The sequence below is a fragment of the Quercus lobata genome, chromosome 4, assembly GCF_001633185.2.
Source record: "Quercus lobata isolate SW786 chromosome 4, ValleyOak3.0 Primary Assembly, whole genome shotgun sequence".
Classification (NCBI taxonomy): Eukaryota; Viridiplantae; Streptophyta; class Magnoliopsida; order Fagales; family Fagaceae; genus Quercus; species Quercus lobata.
Genome location: NC_044907.1, coordinates 2829330 through 2851800, shown reverse-complemented (window position 1 = coordinate 2851800; position 22471 = coordinate 2829330). Strand labels below are relative to the sequence as shown.

At 29.9% G+C, this 22471-nt stretch overlaps 1 protein-coding gene across 1 annotated transcript in view; it reads right to left on the bottom strand.

Annotated features, from left to right (window-relative positions):
* Positions 1–3367: 3367 nt before the first annotated feature.
* The window catches only part of LOC115983561 (G-type lectin S-receptor-like serine/threonine-protein kinase LECRK3), a 40378-nt gene continuing 21274 nt past the window's right edge, over positions 3368–22471 (bottom strand). Inside the window, exon 3 of the mRNA XM_031106269.1 lies at positions 3368–3739. Within this exon, the coding sequence (XP_030962129.1) occupies positions 3368–3739 (372 nt within the window). The remainder of the gene's footprint in view (positions 3740–22471) is intronic.

Below are 22471 nucleotides of genomic sequence, written 5' to 3'. Positions count from 1 at the left end.
GAGAGAGAGGGGAAGATAAACATTAGCGGGATGATCTGGTTGAAAGGAACATAGGTAGAGGAAGAAAGATTATAAAGGTGTACTTGATTTTGGTTGGAGAGGAACACCAAAACAGATGAAGAAAAAATCAGAGGGAAAAAATAATAAATAAAAAACAAAATAATATTTTAAAACAAGAGTATTGAGTCTTCTAATCTAGGGTTTTTATTTATTTATTTATATATATATATATATATTTTTTTTTTTTTTGAAGCCCGAAATGGCAATTCAAGTGGCAGTTTTATGTAGTCTAAAACTAATATTTTATTTTGACCGTTAATCATGTTAGCATTTTTCATCCATTGCATAATAGGAATGATTATTTTGACACAATATCAAAAGGTTAGGGACCAAATTGACACATTTGAAAAATTAAGAATTTAATTGACATTTAGTGTAAAAATTAGAGACCAAATATGTAGTTTATCTTAAAAATTATTAACACAGTGGGCTTTAATTGAAATTCTATTTTCAAAGTTTCAGGAAGTTTAAACAGATTACACTATTTAATTATAATCCTATAACCTAAAGTTTAAAAAGGTAGTTTGTCATATGCTTCCTTAACTGCAAAAGTTCACTCTTTGCTACTGTTGAGTATTAGAAGTTAGATCTATATGAATACCCCTACAAACCTACACTGAGGCCTCACTAAACAACTTTGCAAATAGCAGCGAAAGACAAATTTACAGACAACGCTAGAACCACGCAACTTTCTTCTCTTGAATTTAGACAGAAAAATCAAATTAAAAAAAAAAAAAAAAAAGTTGAGATGACACTTATGGTTTGTTCTGTTTGTCGCCTATATGGATGGAAAGATATTTATGGATACTTGGAGATTGAAACAAAACATAATTAAGTCTGTGCAATACGACTTGGCTAACAGAGTTTCAACTTATTCCAATTTGAAGTATAGTTTATCCTATTCTGAAAGATTCAAACCATGAATGCAATCAATACAGTTATGTCCACTATTTTATGAAATTATGCTTCCAAATCATGATCTCATTAAATTAGATTATTAGAGTAACATAAAATATTTTAGAGCTTGCAGATAGTGAAGAGCCTAACTAGAATTACATCATTTGGCCCCAACCTCCAAGACCCTAATACTGTGTTTGGTTGGGGTGAATTTAGGGGGGTTGGAAAACATAGGAAGGAAAATGCTGAGGAAAACAGTGTTTTTCACTGTTTGGCAAGCTGAGAAAAATAGGGAGGGAGGAAAACCCGGGAGAAAATTTTCTCTCCTGGGCCCACAAATTTCATCCTCCCAAATCGGAGGAAAAGCCTGGAGAGAAAATGCTCTCACAGCACTTTTACCATAATACCCCGTTCTGGAATCAAGTAAAAAAAAAAAAAAAAAAAAAAAAAGAGAGTGCGCTGGAGAAAAAAAGGGAGAGAATGAGAGTGTTGGAGTCAAGTAAAAAATAAATAAAACAAAGAGAGAGCATTGGGAGAAAAAAAAAAAGAAAAAAAAGAAAAAAAGGAGAATGAGAGCGCCGGAGTCAAGTAAAAAAAAAAAAAACACACACACAGATAGAGCGCTGGAGAAAAAAGAGAGAGCTGTGTTGAATGAGGAAGAAGATAAAAAAGAAGGGGGATATGGATAAGGAAGGACAACGTGTGGAGGAGAAAAAGAAGAAGAAAAAAAAAACGCATGGATGACATGAAGGCTGGGAAAAGGGGAAATAATATAATGAATAAAAAAATCCTAATTGAGAAATGTTACCACAATATTTTCACAATAAAATTTAAGTAACAGATTGTTATTAATTAATATTGGTGAGTAAAAAAATAATTTCAATGGTGAGTTCAAATTAGAACTAGTAACAACTTTCCACATAAATTTTGTTGTGAAATTATTGCGAAAAATGTTATGGACATAACACTTCTCATTGAAAAATATAATTGTTGGTAAATTTTATATTATTTAATAAGTATAAATAAATATATTTCTTACATATTATGTAACAAGGGTATAATAGTCAATTTATATAAATTACATTTTCTATCCTCTCACTTTTCTTTTCAACCAAATAAAAGAGTTTTCCACCCCTCCAACCAAACACACATGAGGGAAAATTAAATATTTTCCATCCTCCCACTAATTTTCCATCCTCCCACTTTTCCACTCTTCCAACCAAACAGACCCTAAGTGTTGGCAGGTTAATTCTCTTGTTATACAAACAAAAAGCTATAGTTTGTCAAAGTTTAGTGACTTCACAACATGCTCTTATATATCTCCCATGCACTGATATTTGGTTCCATTAGTAGCAGTGAAATTATTCGCAATTCAAACAGACAATAAAGGCAAAAATGAAGAAATAAAATCCCTCTCTCTCTCTCTCTCAAGCGTGTGATTTTAGTTCTGACAATCAAATTGTTTCACTGCTCAGGGGTTGATAAAAAATCACAAAGAAACTGCCATAGAAGAAATAATGAATTCAAATTTGATTGACTAGCGTGTTTCGTCTCTTTTACTCTTCTAGAATTCAAAGTTGGGTTTATTTATTTTATTTTATTTTTTTTGATAATATAATATTTACAACAGGTGTTCATGTCTTTTTTTGGAAACACTAAAAGGTGTCAACTGGTTGATCTACAAGCCATTTGAAAGAATTCAAAGTCGGTTGACAAACATGATTGATGTAGTTTGTTTCTTTTCCTTTTTTATAATTGAAATTTGAACATGTTTGACGTGATTTAATGAGGGAATACTGCGAATCTCAATCCCCTTGGGTTGCGGTTCTCACAAATACAAACCAAATCAATCCATGCACAAGTATATGCTTTAACCCCATAAAACCACATTAAGAACAAATAAACAAACCCAAGAAAAAAAAAATCAGATTGAACTAGGAATCCAAACTTACAACTAAAAAGGGGACAAACACAAAAAGATAACAAGCATGAAACAAGACAACCTTGTTGCCAAGAACAAACCACAGTACAAACAGACAAATGCAAGAAGAAAACCAACCACCAATCAGCTCGACTCTAATACCATAACACACATAAGAATATGTATTGCACCTAACCCTTAAAAGAGACTACTCAACACTCAGTCGTATGTACAAAGTTACCCATTATCACCTATCCTAAATGGTGACTTTCAACTGTGGACAATGGAAACTCAATAAAGGAACTAATTTTTGAAGGCGGAGAGGAAGTATACAACGACGGATTTGGCGGCACAAAAACTTCAATTACTCCTTCAAGCATTTGTGTGACCTTTTTCATAGATGGTCTCAGGGAAGGATCTTCTTGAATACATCAAATTGCCACAATCACAAGCCTCTCTAGCCGCTTCATGTCATTGCTTGCCTCTTCATCATTTTCTATTAACTTTTCTAATTTTTTTATCTTTGTAGCATTCATAAGCCCAATCTATCAATGCCTCCTCTTCTTGCAATGCAAACGCAACACTAGACTTGCAACATATGATCTCAAGTAACATCACACCAAAACTGTACACATCAACCTTAACGGAAATGGATGCTTTACTAAAACATTCAGGTGCAAAGTACCCAACTGTCTCTCTTATTCCTGTTCGAGCTGCTCGAGTTTGCTCAGCCAACAAAAGCTTTGCTAATCCAAAATCAGCAATCCTTGCTGTAAAGTACTCGTCTAAGAGTATGTTTTGAGGCTTTATGTCACAATGGATGATTTGGGTGTAGCACTCTTCGTGTAAGTACATGGGCCTCTGACAATTCCAAAAGCAATTTGCACTCAATGGAAAACGACAAAAATGGACTTATATTGGATCGGTCGAAGAAAAGTGTGAGATGAGTGTTTGAAAAGTTTGAATAAAATGAAGAACATGTGAAAAAAGTTCTTTTTAAAACACTCACTGACCAAATTTCGATCGGTCGAAATTGAGCTTCGATTGATCGAAAAATAGATTCGATCGATTGAGCATCAATCAAGCACCGATTAAGCTAGGTAGATTCAAACCAAATTTTTTGTCAGAATTTCGATCGGTCGAGCAACAGCTTCGATCGATTGAAAATCTGGAAAACTTGAATTTTTGAAAAATAGAGCAATTTTATGCAAAAACTCCTCAAAACACAATATTTTATGAATGAAATGCAAGAGTATGAGATTAAAAGTTTTTCAAAAACACTTGAATTCAACCCAGATCTCTCCAAAACTCAAACATTAAACATACTTTGCATTAAAATCAAGGAACATGCAATCTTGGATGGCCAAAACAAATTCACACACAATATCATGTACTAAGTTTAGCAAAGAATAACTTGTGTAGTGTGTGCAACTAGCAATAGCATGAGATACATGTGAGGTGATATGAAGATAGTAATCAATCACATTGTTTACAAAATTCATCACATAAGTTTGAAAGAGACTATCATCTAAAGAGTTACATCATATAACTCTCACATCTCCTAGAAAACAAGCTTGCAAGCATGTAATTTTCTTGTTTTGCCTCATAATGTATACACCAATTTTATTTCATTGTGAAATCATTTGATTAGCCAGATAATGTACACACTGATTTTAGTTCATTGTGAATTTATTGTAGCTTAATAATGTACACACCAATTTTAGTATTAATCTGAGTCTACACCTTATGTTCTTTTTGTGCATGTACTACACTTTTTCGGGCACAAAATCTTATGATATGCACTAAGGTGTTCATAATTGGCTAGTTATGGTTTTACATCACTTTATTCTTATAATTATTATTAATTTTTTGAGTTATGTTTACTAATTACGGTTCATTATTTGGTCCATTTTGGACTATTTGGTCCAGTTCAGTCCAATTCAGTCCACTTGGGTCATATCTAGTCCATTTTGTCCACTTCGGTCATATCTAGTCCATTTTGTCCACTTCGGTCATATTACATCCATTTTGGTCCATTGTTTCACTTTGGTTCAATTTAGTCCACTTCGAGCTATTTGGTCTAGTTCAGTCCAATTTAGTCCTCTTTGGTCAGCTTAGGTCCAATTTAGTCCATTCAGTCCACTTATGTCCATTTGGTTCAATTTGGTCCATTTGGTCCATTTTAGTTCACTTTAGTTTATTTACTTAAGAATGAGAAAAGTTAAGTGTGGGTTAAGTGTATTATTAATTGTTTGAGTAATACCAACTGTAAATATATGGTAATCTTTTATTATCATGATCATCTCCTTAAGAGAATGAGAATTTGAATAATAAATTTGAAAATTAAAAACTTTAGTTGTACCAAAATAAATTAGGAAAATATAGTGCATATTAACAATAATTAGAAGAATACAGATCACTTCAAAAAAGAATAATATCAGTTAAAAACACCAAAAATGATACAATTATATATTTGTAAAAATACCAAAAATGATACAATTATATTTTGTAAAAATAGAGAGATGAAAATTACTTTTAGAAATTGTTTAATTTTTAGGGAGCAAATTATTTACAATAAACAATACATTATACCACATCTCAAAATAATTATATATTCCCATGAATTTCATGGGCTTGCGACTAGTATGAATAAAACCTATTATTCACTTATGTGTATTCACACAAGTGTTAAATAACACTAAATCTTGAGTCAAACTCACATTTTCAATTTTGAAATCATGAGTTAAACTGAAGATTTCAGAGTTATTACACACTTGTGTGCATATACACAGGTGTGTAATAAATAATGCCCATAATTATATGTCTTGTGTGATTTTGTAATAAAAAAAGAAAAGAAAAAAAAAAGAGGTAAATAAATAAATAGGATGCCATGCGACAATTGAGTAAGGTAAATTTCTTTATACTTAAATCTTTGTGATTTGTGAGAGCTTTTTGGGCGTATTTGAAGTTTGCGAAAGTGCCTCTATACTACTTTTCTATTTTTCATAATGTATTGAATAAAGGAGGCTTGAACAGGTCCATTATCCCCTTCCATAACACCCCTAAAAGTGAAAAGGCCCATGACCATGAGATCCAAACTCCCGGTCTGCTGAGTGCTTAAAGGCCACAGTTCCACTGGTCTGACTGACCCGTGTCCCACAAGGCCACAACACATCCACTCAACTCTCCGCAAATTAATTATTCATATTTCATAAGACTAAACAAGCACTTGTTATAATTATAAGACTATGCCCATCTGGTGTTGTTTGGTTACAATAATTCCAAAACTCAATTGGTTAGAATTGACGTGCACTAACTATGCCCTTACACATCAGTACGTGCACGCGTATGTGCATTTTCAGATGCGCATCCAGATTTTCCCTTTTTATTAATATAGTGGAAGGTTTCAATTTGAATAGAAAGACAAATTATTTACGGGAATACACATAGTAATGTAACTTGGCTAATTGCTGGTGTTGATCTTAATGTATTGTATATCACGCACCATGGATGCGGCATCATTGACATGGAATGCTTAGAACATGATAATTATATGATGCCATGGAATGCTTAGAACATGATAATTATTAATAAAACAAAGTTTAACTACAAAATTAGTTGTAGTCTTAGGTTATAGTCTTATATAATATTTTTTTATTAGAGGTAAATTTCGACAAATCCACCATTGGATTATATCTTGTTCTTATATCTTCCATCCTTGCAAAATTTCTAGAAAATTAAAGATTAATAACTATGTCACCAATAAATTATTTAAATTGTAAGTTTTTTATTGTTTAAAATTATATATAAAATATAAGCTTATAGATCATATAGTAAATAATATTTGATTGATACAAAATTTCACATGTATATTAAGATCATAAAGAACCTGCAATTTAACGGTTATATTTTCAAAATATATAATAATGTTTATTTTATTGAGTAGGGTTGTAACCTTAAGATTGTAGCCTTAAACTATAACCAATTTCGTAACTAAATTTTGTCTTACTTACTTATTATATTTGGACACAATGAGATATTTAACACTTTTTTTCTTTTAGCAAGAAAAGCTAAATATTTAGCTGATTGTCAGGTGTGATTAGAAAATTTTCCACCTAATTTCCTTTATTTTTTTATTCACACACCTCTAACCTTAGACTATTACTGAAATCAATTAAACATTCGGTGTCCATTAATTTAAAACCTAGAAAATGTGTTAAAACACAAGAGCTGTTTAGACTCCCAAATTAAATATTACGACTCGATTGATTTTACTCTAACTTATACTAAGTGCGGAATAGAGTAAATGCGAGCAAATAAAGAATATAACTACTCTAAGCCATATTCATTAAAACACAGTAGTAAAATGAAAGCTAAAAGAGTAGGGAAGAAGAATGCAAACACAAGATAACACGCCGATGTGTTATTGAAGAGGAAACCGAAGTACTCGGCATAAAATCTCTTCGCAGCCCTCTAAGCGGTAAATCAATCCATTAGACAATCAGTTGGGATACATAAATAGTAAGAGACCCTCTAAGCCTAATCTACCCGATGCACCTAAGCCCTCCAAGCTCCTACTCCAACAAGGCTTCTCGGAACCGTGTCTTATCTAGCTCTCTGGATCCCGCAATACGCCCGATTGCATTCGTCAAAACTTGGCTTCTTTCAATGCTTCCCAATAGCACCAAAATCTCACTTGACACTCAGCATGGGTGTGGTAAGTGTTTGGGCTAGCAACCTCTCAAAGATATGTAAATGGAGAGGTAGGAGTTGAGGAAAAACCACAATGGATTTTGTAGACAAATGTGGGTATAACAATCTCTAACTTTCAAGGGTTATGGTTAGGGTTTTCTCTCAGAAGCATTCCTCAACATCTGTGGGTAATGATGGCATATATAGTGTGGGTAGAGATAGTGTGTATCAAATATGACAGATTGGCAAAACAGAATGTTTCGCGGGTATCTCACGGGAAGGCCTTACCCGCAAGACACTCGCAAAAACTAGCTGTCACCATCCTGTCCCGACTCTTCGCATTCCAGTCATGTGCAGGGCACATGCTTCACTTCGCAGTTAAGCTTCTCGTGAGATACCCGCAAAAACTTCTTGCTCTTCACTTTGCCTTGAGTCTTCACACTCTCTCTCACACACACAACCCTTACAAGAAATCCCACATAAAAAACTGGGTACATAAGATTGAACATAATTTCAATCAAATTTGGCACGTAATTAAAACCAACATAAAATAGTTGTAAATCACAACTTTACATAATTCCTAGAAATCACTATAATTATTGGGGAATATGAATCCTATACCTGAATCTTTTTCTCATCGTTCTAGTTCTTGTTTTTTTACTCCAAAAAATCCTATTCTACTTCATATCACTGAAGAACCACAATTAGATGGGTTTGAACCTACCACCAAAGATTTAAGAATCCAATAAAAACCTACTTAAGATTTATAATTTTTCTGAAAAATGAAGAAAAATTGACCACGTTCATATAGACATGGCAAAACAGGCAAGTCAAGTCAAATTCGGATCAATCAATCAGGTTTGCGGGTCATTTTTTAACAGGTCAAACGAGTTGCGGGTCGGGTCGGGTTAGGTTGACCTATATTTTTAAAACGAACTTTTTGTAATTTTCTTTTAAGTAGTAAAAAAAAAAATCAATGGCAACCTTTTGAGAGAGAATGAATAAAATCAAATAAGGAAATGAATTGCACTTAATGCCACTAGTTAATATCCATACAATTCTGACATTTTTAAGCATGACTAAAATTCTTTATAGTCATGAATTCATGATGGAAAAAATCTTCAACGTTAATAACTCATTGCCAAAATGCACACATTTATAACTTAAAAAATAGATAGATCTTAAGGAGCACCAAAAAGTATATAATCCCACAAAATAAAGAATAATTTTTTTTTGAAAAAAAAAATAGAACTCCATGTCTTGGACCATGTCAAGTTATCAAGACTGAAAGAAAAGAAAAGAAAAGAAAAGTAAAATATAAGAGAAAATAGTAGACGCGGAGAGTAGCTAAATGCAAAGCAGTGGAGGCACAGAGGGAAACTGTGAAAGCTCTTAGGTGTGTGACTGTGTGAGTGTCTGTGTGTTAGGTGCCTTAGTTATTTGTGAGTGAGCACACAGTTTGGTTTTGTCCCTTTTTTTTTTTTTTTTTTTTTTTGGTATAAGGTCACAAATTTTTTTAGTTTTTTCAATTTGTCAAAAAATAAATAAACTTAAGTTTTGTTAAGTCATAACTCAACAAGTCATGAAGTAGTGTACGTGTTACTATGTTAGTAGTGTTAGTGTACTAGTGTGTGTTAGGGACATATTTATGTAATTGGCTAATTCTTTGACAAAACGCACTTTACTTGTAATTAGGTAGATCTAGGATGAGTTTAGTACTTCAAGAAACAAGTGTTCAAGTTTAGTATTGAAGCCATGCAAATCTGACCAAGAAACAAGTGAAGAATGTTCTGCTCATTAAAGCTCAACAAAATCCTTTCTATCGAGAATTACTGCTGAAGATCGACACAAGTTGTATCTGTCAAGAATTACGAAATCAGAAATTCCAGATCTGATTACACGCATATCCTTGAGTATTTTTGTAGGGTTTCTTTTCTCACAACCTTAGACATATATAAGGATTATTTTAAGAATTGTCACAAGTGATGCAAGGTGATGCAAAGTGATAATACACGCATATTGTGACCGGAGACAGAAATTGCTCTAGTTCATCATATTCTCTGTAGAAGATACTGTGTCTTTGTGCCAACGGTTTTGTGACCAAGGAGCTTCCTGATCTTCATTGTTGATGAACTGAAAAACTTTGCAGCCAACAATCTTCCTCAAGTTGGTGGTTAGTCACGTACCGGGATCCGTCCATCATTGGTTAGTCACGTACTGAGATTCGTGCATTGAACAGAGAGATTACCGCTATAACACAAGTTCAATTGGGTATTGGGGTAAGGGTTCAACTGTAGGTTGGTATTAGGTACTGGGATTCTTTTTACTTGTAACCACTTGTTATTGATAATAATGGATTCTCGAGAGTGGTGACCTTAAATTCACCCGATGGGGTTTTGCCTTAATGATTTTCCCCATTCGTAAACAAATCACCTGTGTCAAACTTATTTTTTACTGCATTTAGTTTAGTTGGTGATTTGTTTGTGCTACCACGCTATTGCATGTTAAATTGACTTAATTAATTAAGTTGGATAATTAATTAATTAATTTGCCAACTCATTTTTTTATACCATTTACACTTTTTCTAACATTCCTTATTCCTTTCACATTTTCATCTCCACACTACCATCTACCTTAATATCTCTCTTCATCTTTCCCTTTCATTTATTTTGTTTCTTCTTATTCTTATCTTCTTATTATAAATTTTTCATTATCTCTTCCATTCTACATTTCTATGCATAATTTTCCCTCACAAAAAAAGTTATTCTCTCTCTCTCTCTCAATGTTTTGGAGAATTTTTTATTTTCTTGCATCTCTGCTTTAGGTTATTAATTTTTTGTATTTTTAAGAACTTTACTTTGAGTTGATGCAATTTAGTTTTGTGTTCTAAGTTTTTTTCTTTTTTCTTTTTTGCTCTTTTTGTTGTTGAATTTTATCCTATTGCATTATAAAGAATAAAATATTATTCTATTACATAGCATGATTTGGATAATTTTACCATATAAGAATTTTACATAAGTTACATAGACAATAGTAAAACAATACTAATAATAATAATAGTAAAATATATATTTATGAGGTAACTCTAAAAAATTTATCACACGCAACGCACGGGTATGTGACTAGTGTATATATATATATATATATATATATAATCGAAGCCTCTAGAGTTCCCACAATTTTCCACGTCAGCACAATATTTAACTAAAATTATTTTTGTTTAGTCTAAACTTAACAAGGAATGAAACTCTATCCCCCTAAGAAGTCCAACTTAAACTCAAACTCATCATTATCATTTTTTTTAAACAAAATTATTTCTGCTTAATCCAAACTTAACAAGGAGTGAAATTCTATCTCTCTAACAAGTCCAACTTAAACTCAAACTCAAATATTGATAATTTATCTCCAAATTTGCGAGGTTAATTATGAACACTATTAAAAGCAAAGCAAACCCCAATATATATATATATATATATATATATATATATTTTTTTTTTTTAAAGCCAAGTAGAAGTATGAGCTTTTCTTATGTTATTTTCTTCTCATCTACTTTGCTAAAGAAAAAAAATTTATTTTATGGTGGAGTTGGCACAAAATCAAAATAGAGTTCTTATCAGGAGTAGGAGTTTTGTCTTCCTCTTTTCCTATGAATAAACTATGTACACAAGAGGAAAGGTGGTGTGCTTCTTGGCCACGTAGAGTATTTCCTTTTCCAATAATTTTATTGTTTTTGACTTTTTGGTTTTTATTTAATTTGAATAATTTGAAAAATATTGAGCCGGCCAATTAAATAGGGTTGAAAAAAAATTAAAATAAAAAGGACTGCGTGAAGCGTGATAGGTATTATTGTAATTTGCTTTTCTTTTTTCTTTTAAGATTAAAATTTTATTGTTTAAATGATTATAGATTTGATGAGCTCCACAATTTTCCACGTCAACGCGATATTTAAATAAAATTATTTTTGTTTAGTCCAAATTTATCAAGGAATGAAACTCTATCTCTCTAACAAGTCCAACTTAAACTCAAACTCATTATTAATATTTTTTTTAAAACAAAATTATTTTTCTTTAATCCAAACTTAACAAGGAGTGAAATTCTATATCTCTAATAAGTCCAACTTAAACTCAAACATTGATAATTTATCTCCAAATTTGCAAGGTTAATCATGAACACTATTAAAAGGAAAGCAAACCCCAATATTTTGTTTTTTAAAGCCGAGTAGAGGTATGAGCCCTTCTTATGTTATTTTCTTCTCATCTACATTGTTAAAAAAAAAAAAAAAATATTTATGGTGGAGTCAACAAAGAATCAAAATAGAGTTCTTATCGGGAGTAGGAGTTTTATCTTCCTCTTTTCTGATGAATAAACTATGTACACAAGAGGAAAGGTGTTGTGCTTCTTGGCCACGTAGAGTATTTCCTTTTCCAATAATTTTATTGTTTTTGACTTTTAGGTTTTTATTTAATTCGAATTATTTGAAAAATATTGAGCCGGCCAATTAAATAGGGTTGACAAAAAATTAAAATAAAAAGGACCGCGTGAAGCATGATACATATTATTGAAATTTGCTTTTTTTTTTTTTTTTGTCTTTTCAGATTACAATTTTATTGTTCAAATAATTATAGATTTGATGAGCTCCACAATTTTCCACGTTAACACGACATTTAAATAAAATTATTTTTGCTTAGTCCAAACTTTACAAGGAATGAAACTCCATCTCTCTAACAAGTCTAACTTTAACTCAAACTCATCATTATCATATTTTTAAACAAAATTATTTTTGTTTAATCCAAACTTAACAAGGAGTGAAATTCTATCTCTCTAACAAATACAACTTAAACTCAAACTCAAACATTGATAATTTATCTCCAAATTTGTGAGATTAATCATGAACACTATTAAAAGCAAAGCAAACCCCAATTGTTTTTTTTTAAAGCCGAGTACTGGTATGAGCTCTTCTTATGTTATTTTCTTCTCATCTAATTTGTTAAAAAAAAAAAAATTTATTCTATGGTGGAGTCATCACAGAATCAAAATAGAGTTCTCATCAGGAGTAGGAGTTTTGTCTTCCTCTTTTCCTATGAATAAACTATGTACACAAGAGGAAAGGTGGTGTGCTTCTTGGCCACGTAGAGTATTTCCTTTTCCAATAATTTTATTGTTTTCGACTTTTTTGTTTTTATTTAATTTGAATTATTTGAAAAATATTGAGCCGGCCAATTAAATAGGGTTGACAAAAAATTAAAATAAAAAAGACAGCGTGAAGCGTGATAGGTATTATTGTAATTTGTTTTTTTTTTCTTTTAAGATTACAATTTTATTGTTTAAATAATTATAGAATTGATGAGCTCCACAATTTTCCACGTTAGCACGACATTTAAATAAAATTATATTTCCTTAGTCCAGACTTAATAAGGAATGAAACTCTATCTCTTTAACAAGTATAACTTAAACTCAAACTCATCATTATCATATTTTTAAACAAATTTATTTTTGTTTAATCCAAACTTAACAAGGAGTGAAACTTTATCTCTCTAACAAGTCCAACTTAAACTCAAACTCAAACATTGATAATTTATCTCCAAATTTGCGAGATTAATCATGAACACTACTAAAAGCAAAGCAAAGCCCAATAGGTTTTTTTCAAAGCCAAGTACTGGTATGAGCTCTTCTTATGTCATTTTCTTCTCATCTAATTTGTTAAAAAATAAAATAAAATAAATAAATTATTCTACGGTGGAGGCAGCACAAAATCGATATAGAGTTCTTATCAGGAGTAGGAGTTTTGTCTTCCTCTTTTCCTATGAATAAACTATGTACACAAGAGGAAAGGTGGTGTGCTTCTTGGCCACGTAGAGTATTTCCTTTTCCAATAATTTTATTGTTTTTGACTTTTTGGTTTTTATTTAATTTGAATAATTTGAAAAATATTGAGCCGGCCAATTAAATAGGGTTGAAAAAAAATTAAAATAAAAAGGACTGCGTGAAGCGTGATAGGTATTATTGTAATTTGCTTTTCTTTTTTCTTTTAAGATTAAAATTTTATTGTTTAAATGATTATAGATTTGATGAGCTCCACAATTTTCCACGTCAACGCGATATTTAAATAAAATTTTTTTGTTTAGTCCAAACTTATCAAGGAATGAAACTCTATCTCTCTAACAAGTCCAACTTAAACTCAAACTCATTATTAATATTTTTTTTTAAAAAAAATTATTTTTCTTTAATCCAAACTTAACAAGGAGTGAAATTCTATATCTCTAATAAGTCCAACTTAAACTCAAACATTGATAATTTATCTCCAAATTTGCAAGGTTAATCATGAACACTATTAAAAGGAAAGCAAACCCCAATATTTTGTTTTTTAAAGCCGAGTAGAGGTATGAGCCCTTCTTATGTTATTTTCTTCTCATCTACATTGTTAAAAAAAAAAAAAAAATATTTATGGTGGAGTCAACAAAGAATCAAAATAGAGTTCTTATCGGGAGTAGGAGTTTTATCTTCCTCTTTTCTGATGAATAAACTATGTACACAAGAGGAAAGGTGTTGTGCTTCTTGGCCACGTAGAGTATTTCCTTTTCCAATAATTTTATTGTTTTTGACTTTTAGGTTTTTATTTAATTCGAATTATTTGAAAAATATTGAGCCGGCCAATTAAATAGGGTTGACAAAAAATTAAAATAAAAAGGACCGCGTGAAGCATGATACATATTATTGAAATTTGCTTTTTTTTTTTTTTTTGTCTTTTCAGATTACAATTTTATTGTTCAAATAATTATAGATTTGATGAGCTCCACAATTTTCCACGTTAACACGACATTTAAATAAAATTATTTTTGCTTAGTCCAAACTTTACAAGGAATGAAACTCCATCTCTCTAACAAGTCTAACTTTAACTCAAACTCATCATTATCATATTTTTAAACAAAATTATTTTTGTTTAATCCAAACTTAACAAGGAGTGAAATTCTATCTCTCTAACAAATACAACTTAAACTCAAACTCAAACATTGATAATTTATCTCCAAATTTGTGAGATTAATCATGAACACTATTAAAAGCAAAGCAAACCCCAATTGTTTTTTTTTAAAGCCGAGTACTGGTATGAGCTCTTCTTATGTTATTTTCTTCTCATCTAATTTGTTAAAAAAAAAAAAATTTATTCTATGGTGGAGTCATCACAGAATCAAAATAGAGTTCTCATCAGGAGTAGGAGTTTTGTCTTCCTCTTTTCCTATGAATAAACTATGTACACAAGAGGAAAGGTGGTGTGCTTCTTGGCCACGTAGAGTATTTCCTTTTCCAATAATTTTATTGTTTTCGACTTTTTTGTTTTTATTTAATTTGAATTATTTGAAAAATATTGAGCCGGCCAATTAAATAGGGTTGACAAAAAATTAAAATAAAAAAGACAGCGTGAAGCGTGATAGGTATTATTGTAATTTGTTTTTTTTTTCTTTTAAGATTACAATTTTATTGTTTAAATAATTATAGAATTGATGAGCTCCACAATTTTCCACGTTAGCACGACATTTAAATAAAATTATATTTCCTTAGTCCAGACTTAATAAGGAATGAAACTCTATCTCTTTAACAAGTATAACTTAAACTCAAACTCATCATTATCATATTTTTAAACAAATTTATTTTTGTTTAATCCAAACTTAACAAGGAGTGAAACTTTATCTCTCTAACAAGTCCAACTTAAACTCAAACTCAAACATTGATAATTTATCTCCAAATTTGCGAGATTAATCATGAACACTACTAAAAGCAAAGCAAAGCCTAATAGGTTTTTTTCAAAGCCAAGTACTGGTATGAGCTCTTCTTATGTCATTTTCTTCCCATCTAATTTGTTAAAAAATAAAATAAAATAAATAAATTATTCTATGGTGGAGGCAGCACAAAATCGATATAGAGTTCTTATCAGGAGTAGGAGTTTTGTCTTCCTCTTTTCCTATGAATAAACTATGTACACAAGAGGAAAGGTGGTGTGCTTCTTGGCCACATAGAGTATTTCCTTTTCATTTAATTTTATTGTTTTGACTTTTTGGTTTTTATTTAATTTGAATTATTTGAAAAATATTGAGCCAGCCAATTAAATAGGGCTGAAAAAAAATTAAAATAAAAAGGACAGCGTGAACCGTGATTGGTATTATTGTAATTTGCCTTTTTTTTTTCTTTTAAGATTACAATTTTATTGTTTAAATAATTATAGAATTGATGGGCTCCACAATTTTCAACGTTAGCACGACATTTTAATAAAATTATTTTCGCTTAGTCCAAACTTAACAAGGAATGAAACTCTATCTCTCTAACAAGTCTAACTTAAACTCAAACTCATCATTATCATATTTTTAAACAAAATTATTTTTGTTTAATCCAAACTTCACAAGGAGTGAAACTTTATCTCTCTAACAAGTACAACTTAAACTCAAACTCAAACATTGATAATTTATCTCCAAATTTGCGAGATTAATCATGAATACTATTGAAAGCAAAGCAAACCCGAATAGTTTTTTTTAAAGCCGAGTACTGGTATGAGCTCTTCTTATGTTATTTTCTTCTCATCTACTTTGTTAAAAAAAAAAAAAAAATTAATTTCATGGGGGAGTTAACAAAGAATCAAAATAGAGTTCTTATCAGGAGTAGGAGTTTTATCTTCCACTTTTCTGAGGAATAAACTATGTACACAAGTGGAAAGATGTTGTGCTTCTTGGCCACGTAGAGCATTTCTCTTTTCAATACTTTTATTGTTTTTGACTTTTAGGTATTTATTTAATTTGAATTATTTGAAAAATATTGGGCCGACCAATTAAATAGGGTTGAAAAAAAATTAAAATAAAAAAGGACTGCGTGAAGCATGATAGATATTATTGTAATTTGCCTTCTTTTTTTTTCCCTACAGATTACAGTTTTATTGTTTAAATAATTATAGAATTGATGAGCTCCACAATTTTCCACGTTAGCACGACATTTAAATAAAAATATTTTTGCTTAGTCTAAACTTAACAATGAATGAAACTCTATCTCTCTAACAAGTCTAACTTAAATTCAAACTCATCATTAACATATTTTTAAACAAAATTATATTTGTCTAATCCAAACTTAAGAAGGAGTGAAACTCTATCTCTCTAACAAGTCCAACTTAAACGCAAACTCAAACATTGATAATTTATCTCCAAATTTGCGAGATTAATCATGAACACTATTAAAAGCAACGCAAACCCCAATAGTTTTTTTTTAAAGCCGAGTACTGGTATGAGCTCTTATTATGTTATTTTCTTCTCATCAACTTTGTTACAAAAAAAAAAAAATATATATATATATATATATATATATTTTGTGGTGGAGTCTATACAAAATCAAAATAGAGTTCTTATCAGGAGTAGGAATTTTGTCTTGCTCTTTTCCTATGAATAAAATATGTACACAAGAGGAAAGGCGGTGTGCTTCTTGGCCACGTAGAGTATTTCCTTTTCTAATAATTTTATTGTTTTTGACTTTTTCGTTTTTATTTAATAAGAATTATTTGAAAAATATTGAGCCGGCCAATTAAATTGGGTTGAAAAAACATTAAAATAAAAAGGACTACGTGAAGCGTGATAGGTATTATTGTAATTTGCTTTTTTTTTTCTTTTGGGATTACAATTTTATTATTTAAATAATTATCAAATTGATGAGCTCCACAATTTTCCACGTCAACACGATATTTAAATAAAATTATTTTTGTTTAGTCCAAACCTATCAAGGAATGAAACTTTATCTCTCTAACAAGTCCAACTTAAACTCAAACTCCTTATTAATATTTTTAAAAAGAAAAAAAAAATTTTAATCCAAACTTAACTAGGAGTGAAACTCTATCTCTCTAACAAGTCTAACTTAAACTAAAACATTGATAATTTATCTCCAAATTTAAGAGGTTAATCATGAACACCATTAAAAGGAAAGCAAACCCCAATATATTTTTTTTTTTTTAAAGCTGAGTAGAGGTATGAGATCTTCTTATGTTATTTTCATATCATCTACTTTGTTAAAAAAAAAAAAAAAATTAATTTCATGGGGGAGTTAATAAAGAATCAAAATAGAGTTCTTATCAGGAGTAGGAGTTTTATCTTCCACTTTTCTGAGGAATAAACTATGTACACAAGTGGAAAGATGCTGTGCTTCTTGGCCACGTAGAGCATTTCTCTTTTCAATACTTTTATTGTTTTTGACTTTTAGGTATTTATTTAATTTGAATTATTTGAAAAATATTGGGCCGACCAATTAAATAGGGTTGAAAAAAAAATTAAAATAAAAAAGGACTGCGTGAAGCATGATAGATATTATTGTAATTTGCCTTTTTTTTTTTTCCCCATAAGATTGCAGTTTTATTGTTTAAATAATTATAGAATTGATGAGCTCCACAATTTTCCACGTTAGCACGACATTTAAATAAAAATATTTTTGCTTAGTCTAAACTTAACAATGAATGAAACTCTATCTCTCTAACAAGTCTAACTTAAATTCAAACTCATCATTAACATATTTTTAAACAAAATTATATTTGTCTAATCCAAACTTAAGAAGGAGTGAAACTCTATCTCTCTAACAAGTCCAACTTAAACGCAAACTCAAACATTGATAATTTATCTCCAAATTTGCGAGATTAATCATGAATACTATTAAAAGCGACGCAAACCCCAATAGTTTTTTTTTAAAGCCGAGTACTGTTATGAGCTCTTATTATGTTATTTTCTTCTCATCTACTTTGTTAAAAAAAAATATATATATATATATAAATATATATATATATATATTTTGTGGTGGAGTCTATACAAAATCAAAATAGAGTTCTTATCAGGAGTAGGAATTTTGTCTTGCTCTTTTCCTATGAATAAAATATGTACACAAGAGGAAAGGCGGTGTGCTTCTTGGCCACGTAGAGTATTTCCTTTTCCAATAATTTTATTTTTTTTGACTTTTTGGTTTATATTTAATTTGAATTATTTGAAAAATATTGAGCCGGCCAATTAAATAGGGTTGAAAAAACATTAAAATAAAAAGGACTACGTGAAGCGTGATAGGTATTATTGTAATTTGCTTTTTCTTTTTCTTTTAAGATTACAATTTTATTATTAAAATAATTATCGAATTGATGAGCTCCACAATTTTCCACGTCAACACGATATTTAAATAAAATTATTTTTGTTTAGTCCAAACTTATCAAGGAATGAAACTTTATCTCTCTAACAAGTCCAACTTAAACTCAAACTCCTTATTAATATTTTTAAAAAGAAAAAAAAAATTTAATCCAAACTTAACTAGGAGTGAAACTCTATCTCTCTAACAAGTCTAACTTAAACTAAAACATTGATAATTTATCTCCAAATTTACGAGGTTAATCATGAACACCATTAAAAGGAAAGCAAACCCCAATATTTTTTTTTTTTTTTTTAAAGCTGAGTAGAGGTATGAGATCTTCTTATATTATTTTCATATCATCTACTTTGTTAAAAAAAAATAAATAAATAATTTCATGGGGGAGTTAACAAAGAATCAAAATAGAGTTCTTATCAGGAGTACGAGTTTTATCTTCCACTTTTCTGAGGAATAAACTATGTACACAAGTGGAAAGATGCTGTGCTTCTTGGCCACGTAGAGCATTTCTCTTTTCAATACTTTTATTGTTTTTGACTTTTAGGTATTTATTTAATCTGAATTATTTGAAAAATATTGGGCCGACCAATTAAATAGGGTTGAAAAAAAAATTAAAATAAAAAAGGACTGCGTGAAGCATGATAGATATTATTGTAATTTGCCTTTTTTTTCCCCCCCTTAAGATTACAGTTTTATTGTTTAAATAATTATAGAATTGATGAGCTCCACAATTTTCCACGTTAGCACGACATTTAAATAAAAATATTTTTGCTTAGTCTAAACTTAACAATGAATGAAACTCTATCTCTCTAACAAGTCTAACTTAAACTCAAACTCATCATTAACATATTTTTAAACAAAATTATATTTGTCTAATCCAAACTTAAGAAGGAGTGAAACTCTATCTCTCTAACAAGTCCAACTTAAACGCAAACTCAAACATTGATAATTTATCTCCAAATTTGCGAGATTAATCATGAACACTATTAAAAGCAACGCAAACCCCAATAGTTTTTTTTAAAGCCGAGTACTGGTATGAGCTCTTATTATGTTATTTTCTTCTCATCTACTTTGTTAAAAAAAATATATATATATATATATATATTTTGTGGTGGAGTCTATACAGAATCAAAATAGAGTTCTTATCAGGAGTAGGAATTTTGTCTTGCTCTTTTCCTATGAATAAAATATGTACACAAGAGGAAAGGCGGTGTGCTTCTTGGCCACGTAGAGTATTTCCTTTTCCAATAATTTTATTGTTTTTGACTTTTTGGTTTTTATTTAATTTGAATTATTTGAAAAATATTGAGCCGCCAATTAAATAGGGTTGAAAAAAAATTAAAATAAAAAGGATCGCGTGAAGCGTGATAGATATTATTGTAATTTGCCTTTTTTTTCTTTTAAGATTACAATTTTATTTTTTAAATAATTATCGAATTGATGAGCTCCACAATTTTCCACGTCAACACGATATTTAAATAAAATTATTTTTGTTTAGTCCAAACTTATCAAGGAATGAAACTTTATCTCTCTAACAAGTCCAACTTAAACTCAAACTCCTTATTAATATTTTTAAAAAGAAAAAAAAAAATTTTAATCCAAACTTAACTAGGAGTGAAACTCTATCTCTCTAACAAGTCTAACTTAAACTAAAACATTGATAATTTATCTCCAAATTTAAGAGGTTAATCATGAACACCATTAAAAGGAAAGCAAACCCAATATTTTTTTTTTTTTTTTTAAAGCTGAGTAGAGGTATGAGATCTTCTTATATTATTTTCATATCATCTACTTTGTTAAAAAAAAATAAATAAATAATTTCATGGGGGAGTTAACAAAGAATCAAAATAGAGTTCTTATCAGGAGTACGAGTTTTATCTTCCACTTTTCTGAGGAATAAACTATGTACACAAGTGGAAAGATGCTGTGCTTCTTGGCCACGTAGAGCATTTCTCTTTTCAATACTTTTATTGTTTTTGACTTTTAGGTATTTATTTAATCTGAATTATTTGAAAAATATTGGGCCGACCAATTAAATAGGGTTGAAAAAAAAATTAAAATAAAAAAGGACTGCGTGAAGCATGATAGATATTATTGTAATTTGCCCTTTTTTTCCCCCCCTTAAGATTACAGTTTTATTGTTTAAATAATTATAGAATTGATGAGCTCCACAATTTTCCACGTTAGCACGACATTTAAATAAAAATATTTTTGCTTAGTCTAAACTTAACAATGAATGAAACTCTATCTCTCTAACAAGTCTAACTTAAACTCAAACTCATCATTAACATATTTTTAAACAAAATTATATTTGTCTAATCCAAACTTAAGAAGGAGTGAAACTCTATCTCTCTAACAAGTCCAACTTAAACGCAAACTCAAACATTGATAATTTATCTCCAAATTTGCGAGATTAATCATGAACACTATTAAAAGCAACGCAAACCCCAATAGTTTTTTTTTAAAGCCGAGTACTGGTTTGAGCTCTTATTATGTTATTTTCTTCTCATCTACTTTGTTAAAAAAAAAAAAAATATATATATATATATATATTTTGTGGTGGAGTCTATACAGAATCAAAATAGAGTTCTTATCAGGAGTAGGAATTTTGTCTTGCTCTTTTCCTATGAATAAAATATGTACACAAGAGGAAAGGCGGTGTGCTTCTTGGCCACGTAGAGTATTTCCTTTTCCAATAATTTTATTGTTTTTGACTTTTTGGTTTTTATTTAATTAGAATTATTTGAAAAATATTGAGCCGGCCAATTAAATAGGGTTGAAAAAAAATTAAAATAAAAAGGACTACGTGAAGCGTGATAGGTATTATTGTAATTTTCTTTTTTTTTTCTTTTAAGTTTACAATTTTATTATTTAAATAATTATCGAATTGATGAGCTCCACAATTTTCCACGTCAACACGATATTTAAATAAAATTATTTTTGTTTAGTCCAAACTTATCAAGGAATGAAACTTTATCTCTCTAACAAGTCCAACTTAAACTCAAACTCCTTATTAATATTTTTAAAAAGAAAAAAAAAAATTTTAATCCAAACTTAACTAGGAGTGAAACTCTATCTCTCTAACAAGTCTAACTTAAACTAAAACATTGATAATTTATCTCCAAATTTAAGAGGTTAATCATGAACACCATTAAAAGGAAAGCAAACCCAATATTTTTTTTTTTTTTTTTAAAGCTGAGTAGAGGTATGAGATCTTCTTATATTATTTTCATATCATCTACTTTGTTAAAAAAAAATAAATAAATAATTTCATGGGGGAGTTAACAAAGAATCAAAATAGAGTTCTTATCAGGAGTACGAGTTTTATCTTCCACTTTTCTGAGGAATAAACTATGTACACAAGTGGAAAGATGCTGTGCTTCTTGGCCACGTAGAGCATTTCTCTTTTCAATACTTTTATTGTTTTTGACTTTTAGGTATTTATTTAATTTGAATTATTTGAAAAATATTGGGCCGACCAATTAAATAGGGTTGAAAAAAAAATTAAAATAAAAAAGGACTGCGTGAAGCATGATAGATATTATTGTAATTTGCCTTTTTTTCCCCCCCCTTAAGATTACAGTTTTATTGTTTAAATAATTATAGAATTGATGAGCTCCACAATTTTCCACGTTAGCACGACATTTAAATAAAAATATTTTTGCTTAGTCTAAACTTAACAATGAATGAAACTCTATCTCTCTAACAAGTCTAACTTAAACTCAAACTCATCATTAACATATTTTTAAACAAAATTAT